The following is a 27,231-nucleotide window of genomic DNA, read 5'->3' on the forward strand; positions in this document are numbered from 1 at the left end:
TCTGCAGTTAAGTCAGTGCACTGTGGCTAGAGGTAGTGGCTTTTCCTAGGTGAAGATGGTCACAAGAGCATCTAGATACACAGGAAATGAATTTTAAGACACAGTTCTGAAGGAAAACATGATGATGCTTCAGTGAAAATGGCAAGTGTCGGTTTCTGGCTGTGCTCTTTGCAGGAAAGCTCAAAGGGAAGTTCTTGCATCTGCGTTAGCAAAGCGCATCTGAAAAGGGTCACAGGAAACACTCCAAAGGCTGCGGGAGACCTTTAAACTAAACAGAACGGAAGAAATTGCAATTCCAGCGTTAGCTGTGGCACAACGATCACTGAATCTCATGAAAACACACTGTAGTGAGTTAAACTTCCAAGGCTCCCGTCAGCCTACACATTTCCCGTTGGGGTGCCCGGAGTTTGTTTTCCCTGGGGTCCACGCGAGCGGCTGGTGGCAAGAGAGTAACGGAGCGGGGGATGTAACGACAAACAGAAACGGAGCGTGTGAAAGACGGCGAAGAAATCAAATGGCACGAAAACGTCGTCTTCCTATTGCTCCACGCTGGAGGCAGCTGTTGACCTTCGGAGCACCGGTGCCGTCATCACCGAAGAGCCTCTGAGGAGCGACACGATGAGGCACAGCCTGCGCTCCCAGTGGCACGGGCCGTGCTCTGGGGAAGGTGTCCCCAGCGCCCGTCTCTCCCCACGCCCACACGTGCAGCCCGCTGCGCTTGGTTTAACCCAGTGCCCTTAGATCTGGTTTAGCGCGTTTCGGACGATAACCTCCCTCCTCCAAAAGCAGCAGACAAGCTGCTCTGTTGGAAAGTCTCTGCTCCACAGGCAGAGAAGCGCAATCCTCTGTATCTCTCCACCAGCGTTTGCTTGGATGGCGGCACGTTCTAATCCAAAGGAGCATTCGTGGAAGTGAGTTAAGAGTTTGAGGACCTTAGAGAAATGTAGTCGGTAGTTAGCTACGACTCTGTATCTCGTACAAACATGGCTCAGTCTTCTTTTGCCTTCAGGTTGGGTGGTTTTACTAATCCATCCCTAAATACAGCCAAAACGTGCCATATCCTGAGTTTAGAGGGTTTTCGTTGCAATACCGCTGCTCTTCTGACTTGAGAAAAGGCGCTTTTGTTACACTGGCTGCTCTTGATTTCATTACCTATATGAAACAGTCCGTAAGGCTTCTGCGGCCAAGTCCTGGCTTCCTCTGCAGCCAGTTCAGTTTGCGTTTCTTTTTGTGATTAAAGTAGTTGCTAGATTGTTACAAATCGAGTATAGAATTAAACTGACAAACTCCAAGTATGCCACTGTTTGCTAGTGAACTGCCACCTCTGACTAAAGGCCACAGAAATGTTGTGTTTAATTACTTATTAGAAGGAGAAAATGTTACTTGTCTACAATAACACTAATGTGTATCTCAAACAAAAATGGATGACTGTTTTGGACTCGTGGAAACTTTGTTCTAAACACCCACAATTAGTAGATTATAGCCCTCCCCCCAAAAAAAGGAAAGGTTTAAAACTTCGATCCAGAATCAGCCGTAGCAAGTGTAAAACCAGAGCCCCCTGCTCCCCGGGTTTCAGAATAACGGGTGGCGGGTAGGGCATTCCCAGTCCTGGTCTGGTGTCTAGGCATTGCTGTACAAGCCGGGCCGCAGTCTTGGGGACGACACTTGCAAGGAGACTTTCCTGCCTGAACTGAAACCTCCGTGCAATGTCGATTCGCTCTTTGTTTTCTTTTTTTGGCTAAGGCTTTTGAGACTTTTCATTTGTTATCAAACCTGTATTTTGCTTCAGCGTCCCATTTTTAGTGCAGATGAGAAGATTGTGATACTGAAATCCACGATCCATTCAGGTGACAACTAGCAGAACTTGCAGCTTGGAGCTGATTTACTACATCGCACTTGAGTTTTGGCAACCCCACTACAAAACCTGGACGAGACCCTTTTATTACCACATTGTTGGAAAACCGAGTGGAAAAAGTGTTCTCATAAATCCCCTGTCAGGAAAAACAACCCCCAAAAAAATAATCTGAATTTCAGTGAAACCCTAGGAGGAACGTTAGGAGTTCACAGAATTAGATCATGGCGTGCCTTGGCGTAGTTAGCAATGCTGTTTGGAGAATGCCCTCTCTGAGGCCAGCGGCAGGCCAGCGTGTCTGTGTTTTTTCCCCCCCTATGGCACCTGACCGGACTACCTGCCTTCTGTTGAAACAGCTGCTTCGCCCAACGTTTCACGGCCCCGCGTCACCCCCAGGCGCAGTCCCAGCAGTGACAAGAGCAGCGGGGACACGTCCGTGGCATCCGGTTCTCTACACCTCACCAGGGTGGGTGCGAAGGACTCCACCACCCGGCAGCCGCCACTCTTCAAGTTTGCTACTGTTTTAATTTCTGCCTATGGCAAGTGTCTCCTTGAGTGGCAGGGAGGAGCAGCATCACCGCTGCAAAGGGAGACCGTAGACTTGAGAAACCTAGTATAACAAGGAGTAATAGCCAAAAATACAGCCTGGGAGATGAAGATGGGAGAACTTTTCCACTAGGAACATAATGCAGCCATGGAACAGCTTGTCTGGGGAGGAGGTGGGTAGAATCTCTGTTCTTTGAGATTTTTCTTTAAGATTTATCTGGACAAAAGCCCAGCTGATCTGATCCAGTGTTGGCAACAGTCTTGGATCAAGCATGAGGTTGGACTAGAGACCTCCAGTAGTCTCTTCCAGCCAGCATTTCTCAGAGTTGATCACTTAAACCAGGGGGAACCTTTAAACCAGGTCTGAGAGAAGTCATGTTTTTCAGTACGGTAACACATCGACTGGATGAACACTACGGAGCTGGACCAGAACCTGCGCTGTTCCATGAGCATTAACTGAACACCGTTATCAGTGACGCACTGTGGACTGGAGACCATGTTCTGGTCTTCATCTGTTCTGCAGGAGTGAACAACCGAGAGGTTTAACACACGTCCTCAGCACGGGACTTCAATTCCTCAACACAGACACACCAGAGGTATTTTAGGGTCTGCCTTATGACAAGACTGAGGACAAAGCAGGAAATGCTCCACTGCAGCTCCTTCACTTCTGATGATGGAGTTTCCGAATTCACAGCTGTATGGTGAAAGTACAGCTACGGTTTAGTATAGCGGGCAAAGAGTGAATGTTCAGCTATGTCTGACTTTTCCAGCAATTTGACAAGAAAGCCTTTGAGCCACAGTGCTCCGCTTCTACTCACCTTTGAATCGCATTAGTTGAAAGAAAAGAAAGGACAAGAGGGCATCGTCTGAAACTGCGCCAGGGGAAGTTCAGGCTAGACATGAGGAGGCATTTCTTCAAAGAAAGGGTGGTTAGGCATTGGGATGGGCTGCCCAGGGAGGCGGTGGAGTCACCATCCCTGGAGGTCTTTAAGAAAAGCCTGGACGTGGCACTGAGTGCCATGGTCTGGTTGACGTGGGGGTGTTAGGGCGAAGGTTAGACTCGATGATCCCAGAGGTCTCTTCCAACCAAATCGAGTCTGTGATCCTGTGAACTAGTTGCAATTTTTTTTAGTATTTTTTATATCTGACTTTAAATTCTTGAATAATACTCTCCAAACTGTAAGAAGAATGAAGATCTTACCTGTAACTGAGATCTCACGCAAATTACCGTGAACAGCCTTCATTATACATACCTAAAGATGCTGGGGTATCTGAATTATCTATGCTTCAAAGCTCCAAATGCTTTCAATTTGTAGCCTTAAATATATTTTTACAGTATACTTATTTTCTCATGAGCCTCGGTTTTCAAATCAAAGTTTATTAAAATGTCAAAAATAGAACTTACAGTTTCACATATGAAATAAGAGGGCATACATAGTACAGGCCTTTAGTAACAAAATAGGTGAATAATGCTTAACAAGCTAAAGCATGTAGGTGACATCACCAGCCATTAAGATACAATCTCAGGTTAAGAAAATCTAAATGCTAATGCAAACATGCTCATACATATCTATCAAAGGGGGAATAGTTCAGTCTAGCGTGAAGAAAGTAGGCTGCCTCCATCGGGAGAGGGAACTAGGCGCATCTCAGCAGCAGAGACCGGTGCAGACTCCTCTCGTATCCACGTACTGGAGGAAACGTAAGATGAACCAAAATGTTTATGGAGTAATACACTATTGTCTTTTTAAAGCCTCATAAATCGGGAAAGACGTGAAGAGCACAATTCAAGGGTCCATCTGGGAACCTGACTTGTTGCTGAAAGATAAAACAGCAACGCGGGCAAAGGCTCCTTGTCCTGTTTTATTCGCTGGGGTTTGTTGCTCCGTTCTGAGGTGAGTCTCTTGTTCTCACATCAGTAACTGCCTCATTTCTAGCAATCATCAGAAAGGAACATAGGAAGGATTTAATACTCTGAGTCCTTAATTGCCCTTTCTGTTAAAAATTAAATATTTGATTCATCTGAATATTCAAGAAAGACAACATAAATACAAAAGCATGTACATAATTAAAAACATATACTGAACTTCTTAACCATACCGCTCGATCAACTACTATATAGCGACTAATTATTTCTCATTCTAGCTTACCAGCTTATTTGTGAAATTCCATTCCTCCTACCTATCCAGTACCTTAGAGAGCTAGGAAGGCTCACAGATGTTTTGTGATATGGCTGAAGTCCTTCACTGAGCTGGGTTCTTCTTGCTCCTTGCGCTTTTCCACTTAGTAAGTAGCACAGGGCACGGGTGTCTGTACTTGCTGCTTGAGGTGGAGTCCTGAATATTCTTCACCCTGCAAAGGAGGCCTCTGCATGGTTCGAACTATGCTGATCCTTAAGGGGAGAGGAAAGGAATTTGTTTAACTCCTTCTCAGAGGTCACCCCTCACCTTTTCATGACACACAGGGGTAGCCAGAGCTTTGGGGAAATTTGTTCTGATTAGATTTCTCCATCTTTGTACATACGCATGCTGATTCCTGGCGATTAAATCAAATGGACAGCACTGGATTACTTCTCAGACAAGCTTAACACAAAATACAAACTGCATTTCAGTTCAATACATTAATAATAATTAAAAAAAAAAAATCACCACAGTCATTTAAAACCACAGGGCCATCAATATCATCTGCCAGCAGCCAGGCCCTTGTGTATGGCTACACCAATTAAAAAGAGTCAAAGTTCCTGCTAGTGACTCTCTACTAGTAACAAAAATGTATGAAATCCTGATAAAACTAGCCAAGACTACCATTAAACAAGAAGATATTCCAGTACAGATACGTAATCTAAGCTAGGGCATGGCTGATTGCATACATTTGTGCTACATATCAAAGCTACTTCAATAAAGTTTTAGAAAAAAAGTAAAACCAAGCAGCAGCCGCGTGCACCTCTGGGGCACCGCTGTCTGCAATCGCCTACAGCCCAATGCTACCTCTTCCCTTTCGTTAGTGTCCACACGAACGGCGCGATTAAGCACGATTCAGATCTGACGGGGGAACTAGCTTTCATCTCTACAATCCACTTCAACTGTGCAACATAGAAGGAAAGTCGGCCGTAACGTCCCTTGGATCACACCCCTTCCCCAACCTTTGCTTTTTCATTTGTTGCATGATACAGGACTTTCCGTTTGACTTTATAAGGTAACTTTAGAAACCATAAAGCTTTTATGAATTAGTGAGAAGGCAAACAAAGGAGAGGAAATTAATACTTCAGCAGAGATAATCTTCTCAGTTTTATCTAACTGTACTGCTAGACCAGCCTACATTTTCCATTTGAAGTCATTTTACTTAAGGGATGATGAGGTGAGATAAACCAAAATTTTTATGCATCAGCTGAATCCTCTTTTTCAAAAGCCATCTATTAATAACGGTTAGCAATTAATTATCCTTTGTCAAGCAGAAGACATAAATCTGGTTCTTAGCGGAAATCCAGGTCCAATTCTTAGTTTGGCTGAGGAGGCGATTCTGTGTACAAACTTGATATTAAAGTTAGGGTTCATTCCAGCTTGTAGCCTCCGGCTCAGGCCCGGTTCCTGCATGCACCGTCACGTGTAATGAGCTCTCTGACACTGGAATTTAAGATGTCATTTTTGTTACTAAGGCACAATGCACCACAGAGTCCAACTTCCTCCATGATTATGTGGACAACGAAAATAGTTTGTTCACTAAAATAAGGAAATATGACTTAAAGACACTCAGGGAGGAAACCCAGGGCCGTTTTACATAACAGGTTTTTTTCCCTCTCTCACTAAAGCAGCAAGTCAAATACTTCCACAAAAGTCAGGATGAATTTTTGTTTGCAACTACATCAGAAACCTGTATCTGAAAGCATATGCCAAATCAATCCACAATGACAGACAGACCTACTTTTTAAGTGGCTAGAAAATACTAGTTTATACAGACACTCTTATTGCACAAGACCATGCAATCAGAGATTTAACTAAAAAACTTTAAAAAAAAAAAATCCTAGAAAACCTCCAGCGCTATGATACAAGCCGTGTCACACAGTGAAAGCTCCAGTCAAAATTCTGCAAGAGGATATTCAAAAGTGCCTGTATCATTCAGAAGCGCATCTACCACTGAAAGTCTGCCTCAGAATTTAAATTTTATAGAGAAAATGTCATTTCTTGTTTCTGGAAGAAAACTCTCTAAAGCATCCCTCCATTTGCCTGCTAAAACAAACACCAGGAACGAGCCTCTCAGGTCACCTGTTCCTGTGCCCACCGAACCCAGGGCACCTCGTACCCTGCCTTGCCGATGCCTCCGGTCCAAAAGCGTTGGTTTTTTCAAACCAGGTGGCGGGGTCGATAAACAAAGGAACAAGCACATCGGAAAAGCCTCTCTCTACAGAGCAGAGCGGCAGGTACACGGACATTCCCGACAAGGGTTGGAAACGCTGTTACACCTCAGTACCCCGTTACCAGGGAGCTCTGAAGCTGCAAACCTTAACCCGGCACGCAGGAAAACTTCCACTGAGCTCAGTGGGGCTGCTCACGTTCGCATCTGGGAGCACAAAACTTTGCAGGACTAAAGCCTTAACATAAACCGTTGTAAAGTCTGTCCCAGTCTGTCCTTCCCAGAGCCAGATCTAGCTTCTGTCTTTTGTATATGGAAAAAAAAATTTAAAAAAAAGATTTCCATAGGAAACTGATTTATCGCTTTGTCCCCTCCCCCTTCTAATATTTTGGCACAAATGCATATGATACTCAATGCAGATATAAAGAAACAGGTAACTGGATAGCACTGACAAAGTTATGTGACTTATTTGGCAAATGCGAACCATAAAAACAAGTGCTAAGGGTTTTTTTTTCCAGTTGTGGAAGAAGTTGTTTGCCATGACAGTTGCTGCAGGGAAAAAAAAAATATTAAGCAGTCTGGAACATGTATGTTTAAAATGAACATTTTATAATACAAGTAGATACACACTCTCCCAATTTCTCCAGGCAAAAGCACATCTCAGAGCATTTTAATCAGCTGAAATAAGTTTTAAACAGAGGGGGGTTGTGTCTGAGATGTCCTGGTTCATGCGCAGTCACATGTGACAGCATGGGATAACCTGTTAAATTTCATACTCTGAAAAAGGCAGCAAGGGCCTGTTCACTTCCATCACTAGAGCAGACCTGGACACTGCATTCCCTAAGCCCCTAAGACTTCAGAAGTGGCAGATACCATTCAACATACTGAGAAAATAAAATACAAACTTTCTGGAGTTAATGCAAATAGACTGCACAATAACGAAGGCTAACTTAGCCAGCCAGAGCTCCCCACATGACAAATGTCTGTCTGCGAGCAGCTCAAGTCAAAAGTTGCTGCAGCACTATCAGAAGGGGCCTTAAGTTTGGCCTTTTGCTTCACGTCAATCCAGTCTGAGACCATCGGGGTATCGGCTGCACCCCTCAGGCATGAAGCAAGTCTCTGCCTCCTCATTAGTAGTCCAGCGTGGGAAATTCATTCCTTTTGGGAACATTACTGGGGGAATTAGTTCTTGTGTGTGCTTTAAATGCTTCCTTTTCCCCTCTACTGCTGCAGTCCCAGGGAAGACGGGTGTGGATCAGGTGGATGGCGACAGGAACGCATGAGCAAGAGTCATCTCAAAATCCCACGGTATCTGGCTTTTTGGAGATGCGGCGTGACACGAGCCTGGAGTTGTGCGAGGCAAACAGAAAGTCTCCTCTGAGCCGTCAGCGGCTCCTGCATGTTCACAACAGCGCAGAGCGAGCGGCCAGACAGGCGCAACGCGGCCTGAGGCAGAGCACTGGCTTCTCTCTGCTGAAGCAAAGTCCATTTTTTTTTGTCATGATAAACTTCAGCTTCAAATTCTAACTGCAATGGCCCATGGCATTGTAACCAAAGTGCTAACAGTTTCAGTGGAAGTGGCTTCAATGGGTATTTAGGTTAAAAAAAAAAAAAAAGAAAACAAAACCCACTTTTTTTTTTTAGCAGATTTTTTTTTTCCTCATCACTTCAGTAACTGGGAATTTGTTTACTATGCACTATGCATTTTGCTAAGGGTTAGGCCAATTCCATTTTCCAGAGTCTTTGTTCCCCCCACCCACCCCCAGGAGATGTTTCCTTAGGAGACACTGGAACAACGAATACTCGGGGAGCCCATTTGTGTGAGGACCTTGTCCAGCCACTGCAAAGGCCCGTTAAGATGCAGTTCAATCCAGCAGGGAGTACTGGTCACAGTCTGCCGCCTACGAGAAAGAAGGGGTTGGGGAAAGGAGTGAGAGAAGAAAAAAAAAAAGAACGTAAATGTGACTTACAAAACTTTACAAATGTGAAAAGGTTTTACAGCTACTGAAGCATTCTTTCCTGCTTAGACAATAGTCTTGCATGTGGGGCCAAAGGAATGTCTCTCTCCTCTATAACACGCTTTTGGCCTATGCTGCCAACTTCTTTTAAAAACCCTACACCTTTTCTCTTTACATTTCTTATGATCCCAAAGGAGCAACTCACTCTATAACCTATTTACTACTCAGATTCCTGACAAACAGGCAGCATCTGATTCCCTGAAGAGAAAGGAAGGTGTTTATCTAAGCAAAATTCTTCAGTTTTATTTTGCAGACCTTGCCTCTTTTAATCAGATAGCAACATAAGCAGTTTACCAAATACGTTAAATTTCTCTATGCGTAAGACAAGGGTACTCTCTTTTCACCATATCTTTATGTTTGAGCAGGATGTGGAAGTGATGGAGAGAGATCACCACTCAGACTCCCCCGTGGAGCCCTCTCTCTCCCTGGTGTGGCCAGAGCTGCCGCTGAGCATCCTTTTCGCACAGCCTGGGAGGACACGCTGGAGGTCTGAACCCTACGCTACACACGCTGTGTATGGGGCACTCCAACAGATTTGCGTTTGATCAGCTGCCTCAAAAGAAGCAGAAATGCTGCAGAGTGTAAAAAGTTGCAAAACCTATCAGAAAAGCAGAAACATGGTGTTAAACCATGTGTTTTAAAATCCCTCCGGAGTTGGCGGCTGTGGCCAGAGAGCAGAGGGGGATGCCTTGCTGGGTCAGCGCACACCATGCTCCTACTTCCCCCTGCCACAAAGCACCTTCCCCCTCTCTGTTATTCTCTCTGAGGCCAGACCCCATGGAGCGTCTCCAGATGGTAAAGCAGGAAGAGATGGGGAGGAAAGGGAGGGAAGAGAGGCCAAGGCACAGGGCAAGGGGCTCTCCCTCCTCTACTGAGAGATGGCCTAAGTCTCGTTCCAGGCAGAGAGGCAGAGACAGCTGCTGTGGAGGAGGAAGATTATGAAGAGAGAGAAATAGCCTGGAAACAGCCTTGTTTTACACTCTCATTTCCCACAGAAGCTGTCCTTGGAGTCTGTTTGTGGGAGGGAGACGCCAAAGTCCGGGGGGGGCTAGGGAGAAACCGCTGCTGAAAAGGGGACCATGAGACTGCCCTGCGCTCCCACCGCCAGGGTAAAAAAGCGGAGCTCAGGGTAGGGCTCTGCAGAGCTTCGGCCAAGGGCTGTAACCCGTTCTGTTGATGAATCTGTATCTCTCATCCTCTGAACTGAAAATGGCAGCAGCTCCCCGAAGGCACCCCACCCATTCCCAGCTCAGGCGCGGCTGACCAGAGCTGGCAGGCCAGGCCATGCCCCAAGAGTGGGCGTACGGGCAGGGCTGGTCCTAATACAGTGACTTAATGGTAAGTGGTTTGCATTAAAGGGCGTCTCGTGAGCTGTTTGGGCAGGAGGACCGCAGCACAGGGAGAGCAGAGCACCTCTCGCTCTGTCAGCTTCGGAGAAGCATACAAACCCCTCAGGTCCCAGCAAAAACTGGTCTCCCTTAACGTAACACAGAGCATTCCCCTTTGCTGCCTGAAACCAGCCTAACACTGAGCAGTCCCACAACTGTCCCAGCAACACTGTACAGAACCCCGCTACCCACGGGACTGTCGCACTTCTGCCCTCTGCGACTCTGTCACAGCAAACGTCATTCTGCCTTCCCATCTGGATGACCAACACATTGGCTCCAGCCTTTCAGAAAGGCAAACCCTCAAAGCTCTCCATGCCTTCAGCTTGCTCCAGCGGGCTCTCGCTGGACCGAGGAGAACCTCTGTATCGCAGGCTGCTTATGCAATTCACTTCTCCCCCCTTCCCTCCACCAAATCCCTGGCACACCCCAGCACTAAACACCCCACCAATGAGACTGCTCAAAAGGCTAAGCAGCTGAACCAGAAATCACTGGAACAGTGCTCTGGATGCCGCTCCCACACTAACGTTTTCATATATGAATCAGTTCAATAAATAAACGTGCTCTGACAAAGGCAATCAGATGTAGTATTTTGTGGCAAGGAAATGAAGGAGCAAGAGAGCAGCTTCGGCGTGGTCGGCGTGAGCGTAGGGTTTCACTGACTACAATACTCTAATGAGATAGTTGACTTTCCGTAAGTCATGCTCATCTGGATCTCATTATGAGCTGTGGCTACGAGCCAGGGCTGAAATGCTCTGGCCTGGGTGCAGGACAATTTCAAAACAAAATGGACTCCAAACATCTGGAGAAATGAAGAAAGTGGGAGAGTAACGTGCAGGGCTCAGGCTCCAGCTGATACTATGGCATCTCCCCCGTCTGCTGCAGGCAGCCGTGCAAGGGGAGCACGGGCAGACAGCCTTGCTGCTCCGGGAGGCAGGGACTGCCCCCAGATTTTCAAATAAGGCCACAGATTTAAAGGGTACACAGTCAAGTATTTCAAAATCACATTTGGCTTCAATCCTTGCCAGCTTTCTCTCTCATAAACCGACATTCATTTTCCAATGGATTTCGTCTCCCCTACTTGTACTATTAAACACTGATTTCACTCCCCTTGCTACTCAGGGACATTTGCTTGCTAATGCAATAGAGCAACAGCACCACAAGCTATGGAGTACTCCCTCCTTTGCACTGTCTGCACTGTCCCCATGTTGTCAGAATAACCACATCATTGATCCTAAACATCAGACCCTACTGCATCTCCTTTTTTTATCCTCAATATTCACTGGGAAAAATAGTAACTCTCTTTCTCCCACTGCCTCCAGTCACATTTAAGCATCTGCCCTACGACAAGCACCAAGGAAAGGATGAGGAGATTTAACTATAGTTTTGCAGCAACTCTAACAGTTCTTCCAAATATAAATTTTCAAGCCAATCTGCTTTTATTTTAAGCCCATTAGTCCCTGATAAATGAAGCATCAAACCCAACCCATATCTATTAGGAAGCACTCTCACTGATCCTGTCCTGATAACTGTAGTCATAAGACACTCAAACTATCAAATATACATCTAATTTTAAGAAAAAAATGTCATAGTTCCTACACAGGCCATCTTATCTACTGTGCTTCAGGTAAAGCTCTTGGTTTGTACAACACTGACCAAATGCACGTGGTCTTCCAGGTATATCACGTGACGTATGTTTTATAGAAATAAGATAGGAAAACCAAGAGACAAGATCAACACATTCCCAACAATTACAACCTATCTGCATTACTGAAGAGACACTGCGTTAATTCCCCCTGTCTTAAAAGCTGAGTAAAGAAGCTTTGCAGAACACTACCCTAGGCTGTGAAATACAGGGGTGGCAATGACAAGCACACTGCAAAGTTTTGTTCAAAAGGTCTGACCTGTATTCTGCTCCCCATCCCTTGACAAAGCTCATTCGAATCGTGCACATTCTGGTCAGCTGATACACAGCTTCGAAGCCCTGATTTACAGACTGAGCCAGGAGAGCGGCGAATTCCTGGTTGTTAAAAATCTTCAAGTTACATCCTGTGAAAAAAAGAATGTGACAAGAACGAGGCATTAGCTTAACCAGATTAAGAAATCCATTTCTTTCTGAGGATGGAAAGAAACTCAATGCTGCTTTCCCATACCCTCAGACCATGTGATACTATACACAGATTGTTTAAACACAGCATTGCAGAAAAAGGAATCAAGGTTGCCACATTTCCACAGTTCATATGCTGAAAAGGAAGAAAACTACGTTACAGGACAGAGAATGATAAATGCTAGTGCCCACACAGCAGATTGCCATCTACGACACCAGACTTGAGATCCTCTTGTGGAACCTCCTACTATCTCCTTTACAATCATTTCCCTCATATTGTAATTTAAAAGCCTATGACTGTAACAGTTAACAACGGCAATCGCTATGGGGCCTGAAAGAAAGGAATGCAGAGGCTAAAAATAGGCGCTCACTGGTGTTGGATTTACATGGTGACTGTCAGCAGAAGTAATGGAGAAGTTCTGAAGTGAAACTGCTCTGGCAAGCCAGAAACCGGTTATCAGGGTTAAAAAGGCTGGTAGCAGAGCTGCTTCTGCTATAATCCTCTCTTAAATTTAGCTATCATATGCCAAAGAATTTTCCTTTAAAACTGGAGTTTTTCCCCAATGTTTAGTCCCAGCAAAAAGACTGAGAACAACTTATTCAACTGTTTTTAGGCGATAAAGGTGAAATACAACAACATCCTTCATCATTTAAATAAATAAATAAATAAATAAATACACAACTCTTTGAAAAAGTGTTGCTATGCTTGCTTTCTCCCAGATAACCATAAACAAGTTAAACTCTGAAACTTGGCACGCAAATAATGCTCATTTGGGATTACATATGGGCCAAGTCTGAAAAACAACCATTTGGACTGTGATGAATTGTATTTTTCTAAAATCACTTCTGAGCCTACTCTCTTGGGCTGGACTCACACTGTCATCTGTTTTGGGTCGAACTGCATATAGCAAAGCGTAACCGCATGCAACAACAGCTCAGCAGCTGCAGAAACAACTACCCATTTTTGTGACCATAGAAAAGCACAGCCCAAGAGCTGTGTGTCTTGCAGGGAGTTTGAAGGGAAGCCATGCCAGGCCTATTGCAGTCTAAGGGGGGAAAATAAGGAGGGTGAGAGCATCAGGGCCAAGTTGAGCACAGAGAAAGAGCTATGGCAAGGAAAGCAAAAAAACTTGATCAGGATCAGACTGCCAAGCTGTTCAGACTTCAGGACTGGATGGGAACAGTTCTCTCCACGACTGTGCTTGGGAGGAGTGGGTACGACTTGATCTTGTCAACAAGAGAATGAAGGAACTACTTCAAACCCAGCAAAGACTTGAAGATGAGTCTGAGAAGGCAGCCAAAGACTGTGGCAAAAGTGGGGAGAGCTGGAGTCCAAAAAATGTGCCTTAGATGAATCTACAGCGGAAATGTGGGTTGTTTATGTCTTCAGATATTGACTCCAGCCGGGGTGGACTCTTGTGATGTGGCTGGAGAATTAAGTCATGTTTGCAACACTGGCAGCTGCTTCCTAAGCATCTGAGAAAGGAAACCCATTAAGATGGGCCAGAGCTTGCAGTGTATGGATCTCTTCTCAAAAGAAAGAGAATCTTTATTCAAATATTTCTAAACAAAAAAGGTTGGGTTTTAAATATATACATACTTCTAACTGTAAAAAAATTAGCTTTTGTAAGCCTAGCTAAATAGCTAAATTCCCTTTCGAATGGCAACCTCTCATACTAGCTCTTTTACATTTATCTGACAAAAAAAGTATTCTCTTTCTAGATAGATGCAATAAATTATCTTATAATTTTTCAGCATTCTTTAGACATACTTTTGCTGTAACCAGAACAAGGTGCCTGCAAATGCAATTTCTCTAGAATAAAACTAATTCACAAAGCAGGGAGGAAGTTTTACTACAGAACAGAAAAAAGTAACAATTGAAATCTTTTATGAGTGCATCTAAGTTAAGAAAAATTTCTTACGTTATACTCCCTTACTTAAAAGGTACAAATAAAATTATAAACATGACTATCAGATAATTACAATACAATACTGGACTGATAAAACACTGCACGGAACAAGTGGCAGATTCTGCTCTTAGTTCTGCTTAGATCCTGAAGTATTGTTTCTTCCTACTTGTATGTAGTGCAAACAACTGTTGCAGCATACATAGTAGCTTCCGTTATCAGTACCTTCATCATTTATGCTATTAAAAACAAAAAATGCTGTCTGCTCGGGTCACCAAGTTGCTTATAATAGGGTAAAAGTTTCCGATTATTGTCAAGAATGGAGGTCAGCAAATCCATGCCTACCTTGACAAAGAGCTCGCTTTCCAGGGCAAGTCCCCATTTGCAAAAGGTGACGCCCACGTAGGATCACAGATAAGGCGTACTTCCTTACCTGGTGGAATCTTGCAAACTGTTGCTGGGTGCCAGCCATAGCGTTGATTGCAATTAGGAGACTGGACAAAAATGGCACTGTCGCTAAGGCACTCGGCAAACACCTCGCCACCAATGTAGTAGAGCCTTACTCCTCTTCCTAGGAAACACAAGGCATAGTTTTGGTTTAGCTTAGAACAACCATCTGCAAAATCTGCAGGAGGAGCTGGTAGACATGTAGACAACCTCTGCGTGAGACAACTCTCAACAAGCAGCTAAACGATGAATGATGGAAAATGAAAACCACCTCTTTTGGCCCGCTGGGTACTCCCATTAGGGAGCAATAAATCTGCTCTGTCAGCGAGTTAAGCTGAGGAAGGCAGGAGGACCAATTTATAAAGTCAGAATCACACTCTCCGGCCCCACTGTCAATCACAGCCTGGACTGCATAAATTTACCACCTCATAGCCTGCTTACTCCAAACATACGTGTGTCTGATATTTTCCATATGAATGTTCTATCAGTTAACATACAGTTTTCAACCTTTTCTGAAAGTTATGGCAGCTGGATACAACTGTTGGTTTATTTACTTAGTGATTTGGAATTAAATTATACAACGTTTTCAAATCATTGCCTTTTGCTTGAGATCACATTGTATACAAGGACAAACATACATTTCCCGTAGGAGTTTACACCAATTATTAAAATCTCAGTCAATAAAGAAACAAATTTCAGGAATACATCTTTGTGGCTCAAATAAACATTTGCTGTCGTCTTACATTCCTGTTTGAACATCTTGCTTTCTTTCTTCCATAAAGCATAAGGAGCCTGATGGATTTAAAGACTGATTTCTGAATCTTGGTGGGTTTTGGGAGGTTGGGCCTTTTTTGGTGCTAGAAATTATTTTAGAAACAAGTAAGGAAATAACCTCCTATATGTTTACTGCTCAGGAAAGGGTATAAAGGTGAGCAAAATCAGGACAAAAAGCACATTCGTTTTTGACAGAAGTCAGCAGAAAACACAGCAAAGCTCAAGCAATTTTGCCTTTTATTAAAATTGCATAAGTTTGGGATATTCTATTTTGTGCAAGTTTAACTGAAAAAAAAATTGAACGTTACCTTGCAGTATCAGTAGGAAAAGTGGAAATTGAGATTAAAATCAAGGAACTAAGTTTCCATTTATAAAAGAACAGTCAGTTAGAAAATAAAATAGTGCAGGACAGAAAAGGAATACACAAGATTATCACTAACATCCATCCAAATACAGAAAAGCACATGTAAAAATTTAAATTCTGTCTTTATTATATGCAGCAATTTTAGTGTTCCTGAGTGCATTTTTTTATTATACTTTTATGAAAAAAATAAAATTAGTGTTCTTTTATGGAAGACTAGTCTTCTAAAACACCATGGATATTCAAACATTGCAGTGTTCTAAAACTGACCAAGCTGCACACTGATTAGCTAAATAAAAAGCTTTACCTGCAGGTCTCCACCTTCCACCTTGAAAGATGCTGACTAAAATAAGGAAATAGAAATTACCAATGTGTCGTCTTGTGAGTTCCACTGCTGCATTTCTGTTCACGTTAGACAGTAAACCAAGGCAGAAACGTTCAGAATTAGATGGGTCAGTGAAACCATCCACGGTCATAGAGGGCTGAGAGGCGTGGAAAGTCTCTCCCACTCGCTGGTTGAGTTCATAGTAGGATATCGAGCACCAGAAAGCTGGCTCGCAGTAGGTAACGGGCTGCAGATCTGCACAAAATAAAAAGCAAAATGAGTCACAGGCCCTCAGGAGGGGAAAGAGGGGTGAAAAAAAAAAGCGACAGTTTTGAAATATTGTTCTGCTTTATTCCTTGGGCTCACTTTAACCACTAAACTTTAATTACTTGACAGATTTTAATGGACCGCAGCTAGAAAGTTACATCACCCCTGAAGCTTTTGGCACATGAAACAATCACAAATAGTCAAAGATATTAGTCACTTAGCAAGTGGGGTGTCACTTAACTATCTTCATACTTGGAGAAAATTTAAAAAATAAACTCAGCTTAGGATCACTTTTAGGTAGCCAGTACACTAAAAAGAGAAAAGGACAAAAGAGGAAGAAACAGAAAAGCTTAGAAAGAGCAAACCACAAACCTGCTTTCAATAACACAGGCCTCCAGAACCCTAATGCTGTGCACTTGTGCTGAGTAGCCAGCAAGTCCAACTTTCGTTCTTACTGACTCTGTTAAGGTCTCTCTGACACTCATGACACAGTACAGTTGTCTGCAACATGCACCAAATTGTATGTAATAGTGCCAACAAAGCGATCTAAAAATTAGATAGTTTCTTCCACCTCACTTGGTCTCAAATTATCGAAAGAAAATTAATTTCCCCAATAGGTGATGGTACATCTCTTTTATTGGGGTTACGGTTTGACTCGGCCTGTGAACCAAAGCGAAAGGACCAAAGTTCACGAGCAGACCGAGGCTGAGGCAGTCTCAGGAAGACAATACTTCATATGCATGAAAGGTGGGACATGCAAATGTCATGGAATGATCTAACTGCTCCCGCTGAAGCCAACGCAATTTTAGCAGAGGAAGGTTCAAGTCAAATATTCTTGGAAATACTGCACTAGATGGTGCCCAGTCCTTCTGCAAGCCAGGAATCTGCTGAGTGGAGGAAGTGAAACGCAGACTAACCTAATCGATAAGTGCTCTATTCCCCACATTCGATGCAAGAAATAAAAGAGAAGAATTCCCTCCAGTACTCCCCTCAGTTTATCACTTCATCCCCATTCAAACGGTGCTTAAAAGCAGAACAGGACAGCTTCCCATCTGGCCAAAGAGTTAACGTCAAGCAGCAAAAACCAGGTTTTTCCATAGGCTTTCCCATCTGTTGCTCTTGCAAGGCTTAGGCGAATCTGGGGCTTAAGAGATCAGCTCCAAAAAAATCAAAGACAGGTTTTTACTCTTTTACAGGCCTCCTCTCACACTGAAGAGAGTGTCTCTACAGGGGTTTGAGAGTCATTTCTCATCTGTAACCTGCTGTTACTCCGTAAGCTTTAGGAACAGGTTGAAGCAGCCTGGCTTCAGCCAAAAGACATGCTGGTTTCCTCGCCATTACTGTGGTGAGTGAGTTCCCAAAGTAGCTAATAATCAGAAAAAAAACTTTGGTTTCTGCTTTGTTACAAGCTTTGCTGAAAGCAAATGAAGAATTGGATAAAAGTGCATCCTTAGCAGGTAATCCTTAGCAGGTCTTCAAAGTCTGAGAATTTTGGAGCTTATACCCATTCCCAGCTTCTTTCACAGTCTCTCTCTTTCCATAATTGTATTATCCTAAAGAAAAATGCTCTATCAAGCAAAGCCTGATGTTCCTGCTCTCCTCCACACATTACACCCACCAAAGAAAAAGCATGTCTTCCTCTTACGGAAAAGGACCTAATGCTCAAAACAAAAGCTAACAGAATGCAGCTCAACTGAACATTAATTAAAGGTATCTGGTAAGCATACCTGCTTCATCACATTTTCAACAGTTTTATAGCTTAAAGCAAGCCCCTCTCCTGATATGCACAGATGATACTGAACACATTCAGAGGTCATGCAAATTTACTGTCCCTGCCTTTTTCTCTTGTACGACATATGTGGTTGTCCCACTGGAAACTGCCACATCAGGCATATTTCTGCAATATCAGCCTCATTTCACCAATTAGCAGTTGTGGCCTGCAGCAGTAATCTGTACACATCGTAACTGACTCTCGGCTTCACGTGACTCCAGTGCAATTCGTATAGAGGGACAGCAAATACTAGCACTAATCAGATTCTTTTAAGTTATGTCCACTCACTTAAGGAAACAGATTGCGTTCCACATGACTGTGCTCTTATTCCACAGCAAGTGCCTTTCTAATTGAAAGGCTGCTCAGCTCCAGAAAAATCTACTTTTGTCAATCCTTAAGTAATGTCCTCAGATCGGTACTATTCAAGTTATAAAAACACTGAAGGTTGTATTGCTGTCTATGGTTTCGTGGTCCTTTCCTTCAGAAACCACCTCCGCTTGGTTGCAATTCAAGGGAACTGTGGATTCCCCACTGAAGGATGTACAGAATTTTTATTTCCGGCTTATTTGCAGCTTGAGGAAAGACACAAACCAACAAATCCTACGTTGAAGAAAAACTTGTCTCTAAAATATGCAACCAAGCTTTTAATGATGCTGCTTTCTCCTGTGATTTGTGGTCTTAGGCTTCAGCTTAAGCTGTCATGGGATGGGCAAGTTTCCTCTTGTGTTAGAGCTGTCCTGAATATTCATTTTCAATTTATGGATTTATTGTTTGGGGAAAAGTAAAAGAATGTAGCTCTGCTAAAGTCAAAGGATCCTGAGGGGGTACACAGTCAACTAAAACATGATGCATTAAACCCAAGCAAATCCTGCCTGAATCATCTCCATACAATCTCAACCTTGACTTGCTACAGCTTTGCTTTCACAACTATTTCACTGAGTATTCGGATGCTACCCATTTTGCATTACCCCTACACAATGAAAGTACTATCTGTTCAGCTGTGGAGGAACAAACCTCTGCTGGCTGCTTTGCACTCTTGACTGTGTGCTCTAAGCATAAGAGTGGTTGTTATCCTAGTTTCAGTTAATGCATTTGATACACAATGTGTATCAGAAGTTACTGATATATGTTATCCAACTGTTTTAGTTGCAGCCACATTAATTCTAACTCCCTCCTCAGAAATGGAAAGATAAATAGGTACGCACGCTCCCTTCCCCTCTGTACTTTGAGAAGCGCCGTCTTTTCACTGCTTTTGGAAATAGTGTTTCAACACAGAGAGTAACAGAGGTTTATGTTACTGATGGATTTGACCGTAGGGTATGTGCTTACTTCACTTACAGCTTTTGCGTCAAGTCTTTTGCGGAGCAAACACTGACAATGGATTTCCTGTACGCCAAGGGACTGCCTCGCTCCAAAATAACAATATGCATGCAACCGCAGGCTTGGCCCTCGGCCAGCGTCAACTCCCTGACTTCATTCCCAATGTCCACATAATGCTGGCAACTCTCCTTTCATTTTGGTTGTTCTCTGTATTTTCTCCAGTTCATGTTTCAGTAATACAGAAGAGATCACTGGATATCTACAACTTCCATTTAAAGCTTATGTTTGACTACTGAAAATTTGACAACTGAAATTTTGGACCAAAACTAGAATACTTCCAAATCAAATGCACAAGGTGAAAGGAGATAAAAAAAAAAAAATTCCCAATATGTTACCTTGCAACACTTTTGTGCCTGTGAATGGAAAGATGAAACTCCCTAAGTTCCTTCAACCTCGTATTATAGTCCTACAGCTTTATGCTGAAATACATACATTACACCTCAAACAAACCTTGCTTTTATCGTCCTAGTTGGTTTGCCTCATGCTAGTTTATTGCCTTTGTAATTCTCTGGAATACGGCCATGGGATTTAAGTGCAAAGTTCAGCTTACACAAAGTAAACTGTCTTAAAAGCTTCAGGTAGTTCTGGTCAAATAAATGGACATCAATACTGTGACATTATTTTCTTAACAGCAAAACTGCAAAAACCCACCACACTCCGCTGCTGAAAGCTTGCTGATAATTTTCCTCATTGCACACTCTTGTGTTTTTTTAAATTTCTATTCAATTTTCTTAACGAACATACAGAGAAAGCCTGATTAAACTTCTGCAGATCAAAGTACAGCCCTAGACACTGCAGTGTTCTGCTTATCCACAGAATTATACAGCACAGCAAAAGCAGGAGCACTGCAGGCCACCAGCCACCCACTAACTTCTAATGGGAGAGAGAACCTGCAAAGCTGGAAAGAAGTTCTGCTCTCACAGCCTGTGCAACCCCTTTCTGGGCTGCAGAGACCATCAGGCTGAAGGTCTGAAGGGCTGCTGGGGTTTTCATTTACACTACTATAAGCAGTTCCTTACTTTAGATATGGCATCTACAAGGTACAGAAGATAACAGTTTTGTCATTTGACAGTTTTAAGAGTTGCTCACCTACATGCCATTTCATTTATTATTTTGTAGCTTCCTCACATGCAAAACTTTACAATAAAATTTTTAAAAGAGACAAGAAGATCTTAATTTGTGGAAGCTCTTGCCTAAGAGCAATAAATGTTTGGTTTGCAAAACTTAAAGGTATCTTTTTAATGTTGGGAAGTTACAATGCTTTTCTGATGTCTGCTCCTTAGACTACAAAGAGATTCCTTGTGGTTAACCAGCTTCACCTGCTCCTGTTTAGTTTTTGTCACCAGACAGCACATTAGACATCTGACAGGCCCATCAGCTGAGCAGCATGTACTAATAACCAGTGTCCTTGTTAGAAAGGATATGCACTGGGGCCTCTTTCCTAGAAACTCCTTTTTTCCTTATGTAAGGCAGATGCCACAGTCAACTTGCCAGGTTGGTTTTGTTACATGTAATTGGCTTTTTATTTTCAGGCTGAAAAAAATTGCTAGAAATTCTCATCAAGTCCTAGACAGCACACTGGAGAATAATGGATTCAAACAAAAAAAGAAAAAAGGAAATAAAAAGAAGTCAGCCATGTATCCTCTTCTTAGGCTTTAACAGTTAAAGCAAATAAAAATTTAGTGGCACTGTGGCAATATATCCCATGCTTAAAAAAAAAGGGGGGGGCGGGGGGCGAGGTAAAGGAGAGAAGAGAAAAGAAATCCTCTCTTCAACAGCCCAAGACATCCACAAGTCAGCCAATCACTGACAAATTTTGGAGCAGTGTCAAAGTACTCTGTGCCAGGATTAAAAGCATATGTAAACTTTATGGCTATGGTTATTCAAGAGTAATCTCAAGTGGCCTCTGTCTGCTGGCTTAATGAACATTTAGAGAACTGATCCTGCAGCTAGCCAGAGCTATGAGTGCTTTTTATGAGCGACCGTTGAGAGCAATTTCAACTAGGGTAAGAGCTCAAACTGATGAAGATCAGAGCTTTTATGTCTGTAGGTATGAAAATAAAGGGCAGAGCTATTTGAGAAGAAACAGGTTCAGAGATAGCCACAAAACCTCTAATAGTATCTCAAAGGTAAAGGCCCTGTTCAACTGCTATTCCTTCTTCTTCAGCTTTCCTCCTATTTACTATCTACAGGTTATGGAATGAATCAATGACATCAGTGGTCCAGGACTGCACTTAGGGCTGGACTGTCTTCCTGGTGCGCAGGATGGAGTTAGGTAGGGGGAAGACAACTCAAGATTGCAGTATAACTTGAGTTTACTTGAAGTAAACCAACTGGCTGGGCGGTCAGAAAAATCCCACAGTGCATCTCTGGCTTGTGCATCTCACCAACAACATTCCTCCAGGCTCGTTTGAGCATAAGACCCCACAAACACCGCTGATGCTCAAGTAAGGTTGTCTGGGACAGCTGCACCTCTTCCACGCTAGCATTCCTACCCTCTGTCTATTTATTTGGACTCTCTAACCGCACACCAACCAAGTAGCCTCCTCCACGTTGCTCTGCTCAGACCATGCTCTGTTTCATACTATAATAACTTACACACCTGGTCCATCAGTTGTTCCAGTGGTTTAGGAGACTGGGACCCGAGGGCTCTGGGCTGCTTTATCCCTGTGCAGTCTAGGGATGCCCCTCAGGTAGACTTACCCTGTGAGTCTGACACCATCCCAGCACTCGTAGTTTTGTTAGGAGTCCCCAGCCACTGTCACCCAAACCCTCAAGGCCATGCCCATCTGTGCTGCGTAACTGCACACTTGCTCTGCTGGGGACGTGGGTTTGCTCCTGAGCTGGGTTTACGTGAGGATGTAATGCATTTGCTGCTCTCCACTGAAGCAGATGATTGCCTGAGCTGACCAAGCAGTGCAGGCAACTCTGTTCCTCTGAACCTCAGCCCCTTGTCCACAATATGTGGATAGCAGCATTTGCCCTATAATGGATGCAACACCAAGTTAATAAATATAAAAAAAATTGCAAGGTGCTCTGGTATATTGTAAAAGAGACCAGTAGGCACTACAAATTTACAAAGTAACTTTCCAGGAGACAAAATTTAACCTCAGTCTGTGTCCTTTAAAACTATAAGAACACAAAACCACCAGCAAAACAGACAGACATATTCCTTGCAAACTCATGTAATCAAACAAGTGTATTTTTGCTGCAGTCCTTCACTCATTCTTTCTGGTATTTGCCTGCCAGCATTTCTTGGTTTTTTATTTAACACTCTGATGTAAGTTCAGATTTCTGTATTTCATATAGAGTTACTATGAACCACTGTTATCACAGTAAAGAGGATTAGCGGAAAGGAACATCAACAACCTCATCAAAAGTGCGCAACCTCAAGAAATAAACATCATCATTAAAATGTCACTATCTTGACTGTAATTACACACAGTTCTCAAGATCACATGCTTACCCAGATTATTGTGTGCTGGAGACATAGGGTTTGGTGATAAGTTTGGAGAACCTGAAAATCAAGACAATATAATTATTAGTATGGCATCTGCACAAGGAAAAACACTTGCACAAAATCCGCAGCACTGCCCAGGCCTGTTGGAGGGATAATCCACTTTCCCACTTAAGTCTCATTTTGTGACACCAGCAGCTTCTCATGTCGATTACTCTTTCCATGAGCTTCCAAATGCTATTACTTAAATCAACTTGCTACATCTGCAATACTGCTAAGCATCTTTATAATGCATTCACTTAAGCTTAACCATTAATTTTCAAAACTTAGCATGTAGTTGTCTGTTTTACTTTCACTTGCAGTTATCAAAACTCCAGGTACTATCATGACAGCTACAGTCAAAACCAGTTCACTGGGCATTTAAGAGCTGGATTTTACATTGCCAGGCACAAAACATACTCACTCATAACAGTCGAAAACATACCACTTTATATCAACAAATCTTACTGTGGTTTGGAAAATGGAGTATTGGATCAAGCTAAACAGATCTGACCAAACAAGTGTCACTATTTTATCCCCAATCGTTTCAATTTGGTCCACAAATTTTGGGCATATATTTCAAATATCTACACTTGGATGTCCAGAGCAATTTCCACAGTGTCTGGATGCCACATGGATGCAGACAGATTGTACAGACCATTTTTTATTTTCCTCTCACACTGAGTTTGGCTAGTTTCTTTAAAATGTGGGTTTTTTTCTATAAAGAGGGAAGTCCATGACATCTGAAGGAAGCGATACAGCATTTGAACATAAACTGGGTATTTATAGCATATTCCAGGCCAATCCTGTTCCAGTCCATTTTCCAAAAAGCCATACATACATTCCACATGCCAACCACATTACCAATAATTGTATACACTAAAACGGATTGTGTCAACAGGCTTATATTTGATGTAGACAAACAAACCCACACTGCCTTCCTCCATCTGTATAACTGTGGTGAAAGACTGCAAATCAGTCATCCCTCTTTTAGAACCCCATATACGCTCTACGGCTGAAGATAGGCACAGAAACCAAGATAATTGTATGTAGTATTTGCATTAATTAGATTCTGCATGTCTGTCTTTATGTAAGTGCCATGTATTTGCATACCCCTCTTGTAAAGCATCAGCCCTTCTAACTAAGGACATGTTTTTGCTTTTCAAGCAAACATTTTATGAATTTGGAGTCTGATTCAGAGGTTCTTACTCACAAGCAGTGACACCACTCAGATCAACAAGATGCCTTAAACTCCCAGAATGTCTGTCAAGTTACTCCCAGAAAGATGAGACCTGCGTGTTTAATTTTAGTGTTGATACAGGTTAGCATGAACACTAAGGCTGTTCATTCTAAACCTTGTTACATATTTTCTTGGCAATGAGACAGAACCCAGACTTTCAACTTTCTTTGGGATATATCCGCTAAATGATAAACCCATTTAAAAACAAATCTCCTAGTGATCATTTGAAGTATAGTTAAACTGGACATTTCAGGATGTAAGCAACCAAACAATCAGAAAAATGCCTCTGCAGGAAAGTGCCAGCTATGTGCAAAATTTTCACGTGCATACAGAAGCATGGACACAAATACAACACTAACTGTCATCCTTAGATGTGTTTTGACTATTTCAAGCTCCTGCTTAGCAGTATCTAATGATGGATGTTGGCGACAATAGGAACATGCTGTACCTTTCACCAGCAGCTCTAAAACATACAGCCCTGTGCTTTATGTGAGATGTCAGGCTACATTTGCACTCCTACAGGGATAAAATACCTCAAACCACCATCTGATCTGCAGTGCTCCAAAGAAAAACTTTTACAAGAGTCTCTGATACGACCTAGAAAGCTGCAGCAAATGGCAAAAGATGACTTACCTGCATCCATGCTGGGGTTCATCTGGTGGTCACTAGTTTCTCCATCCTCACTCAAATAGCCTGGAGGAGGTGTCTCTAGAAGTATAAAATGATCATACTGTCATTGCAACTGGATGCAAAGTCTGGATTTTGAACACCAAAACCATTTACTTTGTTATTCACAAGGAGCTAAATTTCTTTTTTATTACTTTTCTTCCTCAAGCTGCTGAGAGGAGGAGCTGGCACAACCAGAATGATAGGCATAGCATATTTGTGAATAACAAAGGAGGGGGGAAACAGAAAAATCTGGATTTTCAGTCCCATAAAACTTTAAGCCATCTAGACAGTTTTCTGTCCACATATTTTTCCTCCCCTGGTGTGCAGCTGCATAGCTTGTCCATGCAAATAATGTGTAAATTGCTTGTAAAAGAGATACATAAATAGAAGAGTTCAATTCCGTCAGAAATTTAGAGAGTTTTACTCAAATTAAAATGGTTGAATTTCATTCCAATCTAAACTTGTTAAGGGAACATTCAGCTTTAGATTCCACAATAAACTGAGTACGTACTACTGAAGAGGTGAGTTTAAAGAAAACAAAACTATAAACAGCACTGTTGTGTGTCTACATTTACAGCTTTCATCTATTTTTGTATAGGTTCCCACTCCTTAACTTCATAGTGATGATGGAAAGAAAGACTTTCCAGTCATCCAGGCTGGCATACAGAGACACGATTCACTGTGCAATATGACCCGTTTCCCTCTGCTCGCTACATGGAAGATATACGGTACCTGGAATGTAGTTGCTCTGTGGCTCGATACCTGCTGGGAAGTTAGTGTTCTCTGGAATAGAATGACTATAATCGTCTAACGGCGGGAACTCAGCTGGGATCTCTGTGTGCCGAGGCACCAGCACTGGAGGTAACACTGCACAAATGGAAAAGAAAAAAAAACCCAGAACAGCAACGTTAACAGCTTTAAAATAAAATGACTGAAACCCTAGAAAATGAAGAGAAACCAGTTTGGAGTAACACCCTTAAATACTTGCAACACCAAAGTCGCTAATTAAGGGACACAATTTGATACTTGCTTCTGAAATAACAGCAGCAGTTGAAGATGCTATTCTTAACATATCTCAGCTGGGGATGGGATACGTCCTTATCTGAACACACCTACTCTGTCTGCCTGTTATAAGGCAAAGAAACAGGTCTTCTTGAAAAATGATTTAAGAGAAGTTATACCACATAGTTGAAAAGGAATAAATTTCACATAAAATGAAACCGTAAGGCAGGATTAGCATAAACATCCAGACTGGTTCTGCAGATTTGTACCGACACGCAGCAGAAGTATCGCAGTTCCAGATGAAAGTCTCTTTCAGAGGCAGGAGGAGACTTCAGAACAGGAAGTTCAGTTGTGTTGGGAGCTATTCTTAGATCCACTTCAACTTCACAGTAAGTTTATCCTTCATTTAATAGCAACGGTTAGGGATGCATAGAACACTGCCATAGTTCATATTTGTATCTCCTACATGTGTGAGTTGTTTACATGCACACAATGCCACATTAAGAACCTGGCAACAATACAACCTGCTGGACTTGGATTTTGTCGATTTAAAATGGTATTTCCCCCCGGAGTGTAGATTCATAAATTATTCTACTGCGTACAGTAAGAGATTACCATTAATAATAGATACACTTTGGTTTTAAAACCCTACGCCTGCTGCTTTATTCAATTTTGAAATGCACTTATAAATCCCTTATGCTGGTACCAAGACACTGAGGTATCCGCACATAGGGCCAGCAGTACCTGGGGTTTCCACTCTTTGGTAATGATAAGGATTCACGCAGACTTCATCCTTCTTCATGTTAAAGGCATACTCGCACATCTCCATGGCACGCAGCTCATGGTGGCTATGAAGGTCTGGCCACCGCCACAGCCGGCAGTAGATCACATGGGGAAGGCCTTTCCGGTGAGATACTTGCAGCCGGCCATCTAATGATCTGCAGTCAGAACACAAAGACGACAGCAATTTAGACTGGCAGTAATACATGTGTAGTACCGACCGCATCCCATCGAACGCTGTGCAGGGGAACCTGATGTGAACACTGCAGACAAAAAAAGCTCAAAGCATAGGCTGCCCAGCCAACTCTGTGTCCTGACACAATCCCAAAAGGTGCTAGTCACGAAAACCCGCTGAGACAGAGCTCCAAGGAGGTGTTCCGGTCCCAGTCTTCAGGCCAAGAAGTTATCTCTGAAAACTGTAAATTATCTGTTTTATAGAACAGCCCTGCTCTGGATTGATTAGTTTTCTGAAAAGAGGTTAATTTGAAGGCAGAGACAAGAGCTACAGCAAGTAAGAATACATCAATTTAGTGGTACTTCTTAAGCATGTATGTGTG

The 27,231-nt window shown here is 42.8% G+C and overlaps 1 protein-coding gene across 2 annotated transcripts; it reads right to left on the reverse strand.

Moving 5' to 3' along the window:
• Window positions 1-8,309: 8,309 nt before the first annotated feature.
• On the reverse strand, window positions 8,310-26,828 carry SMAD3 (SMAD family member 3). 2 transcript variants are annotated; one of them, XM_009709228.1, is made up of 8 exons: window positions 26,639-26,828; window positions 25,625-25,759; window positions 24,857-24,931; window positions 22,954-23,004; window positions 16,112-16,324; window positions 14,596-14,733; window positions 12,053-12,197; window positions 8,310-8,646 (listed from the first exon to the last, which is right to left on the reverse strand). In XM_009709228.1, the coding sequence occupies exons 1-8, from the start codon at window positions 26,721-26,723 to the stop codon at window positions 8,523-8,525; spliced, it is 966 nt and encodes a 321-aa protein (XP_009707530.1). In that variant the 5' UTR covers window positions 26,724-26,828; the 3' UTR covers window positions 8,310-8,522. The 2 variants fall into 2 exon arrangements, with proteins under 2 accessions (XP_009707530.1, XP_009707529.1); XM_009709227.1 differs by having other exon boundaries at window positions 24,857-24,929; window positions 25,620-25,759.
• Window positions 26,829-27,231: the final 403 nt, after the last annotated feature.

The sequence above is a fragment of the Cariama cristata genome, unplaced genomic scaffold (genome assembly GCF_000690535.1).
Source record: "Cariama cristata isolate BGI_N322 unplaced genomic scaffold, ASM69053v1 scaffold37821, whole genome shotgun sequence".
Classification (NCBI taxonomy): Eukaryota; Metazoa; Chordata; class Aves; order Cariamiformes; family Cariamidae; genus Cariama; species Cariama cristata.

Bases quoted from the DNA above. Each gene is read 5' to 3' on its own strand.
- SMAD3 (XM_009709227.1), bottom strand. From the start codon at position 26,723: ATGGAGATGTGCGAGTATGCCTTTAACATGAAGAAGGATGAAGTCTGC. The intron at 25,760-26,638 runs GTACTGCTGGCC...CCATTTGTGCAG, and splicing joins CCAAAGAGTGGAAACCCCAG to TGTTACCTCCAGTGCTGGTG. The intron at 24,930-25,619 runs GTATATCTTCCA...ATACTTCTAGAG, and splicing joins GCAACTACATTCCAGGTACC to ACACCTCCTCCAGGCTATTT.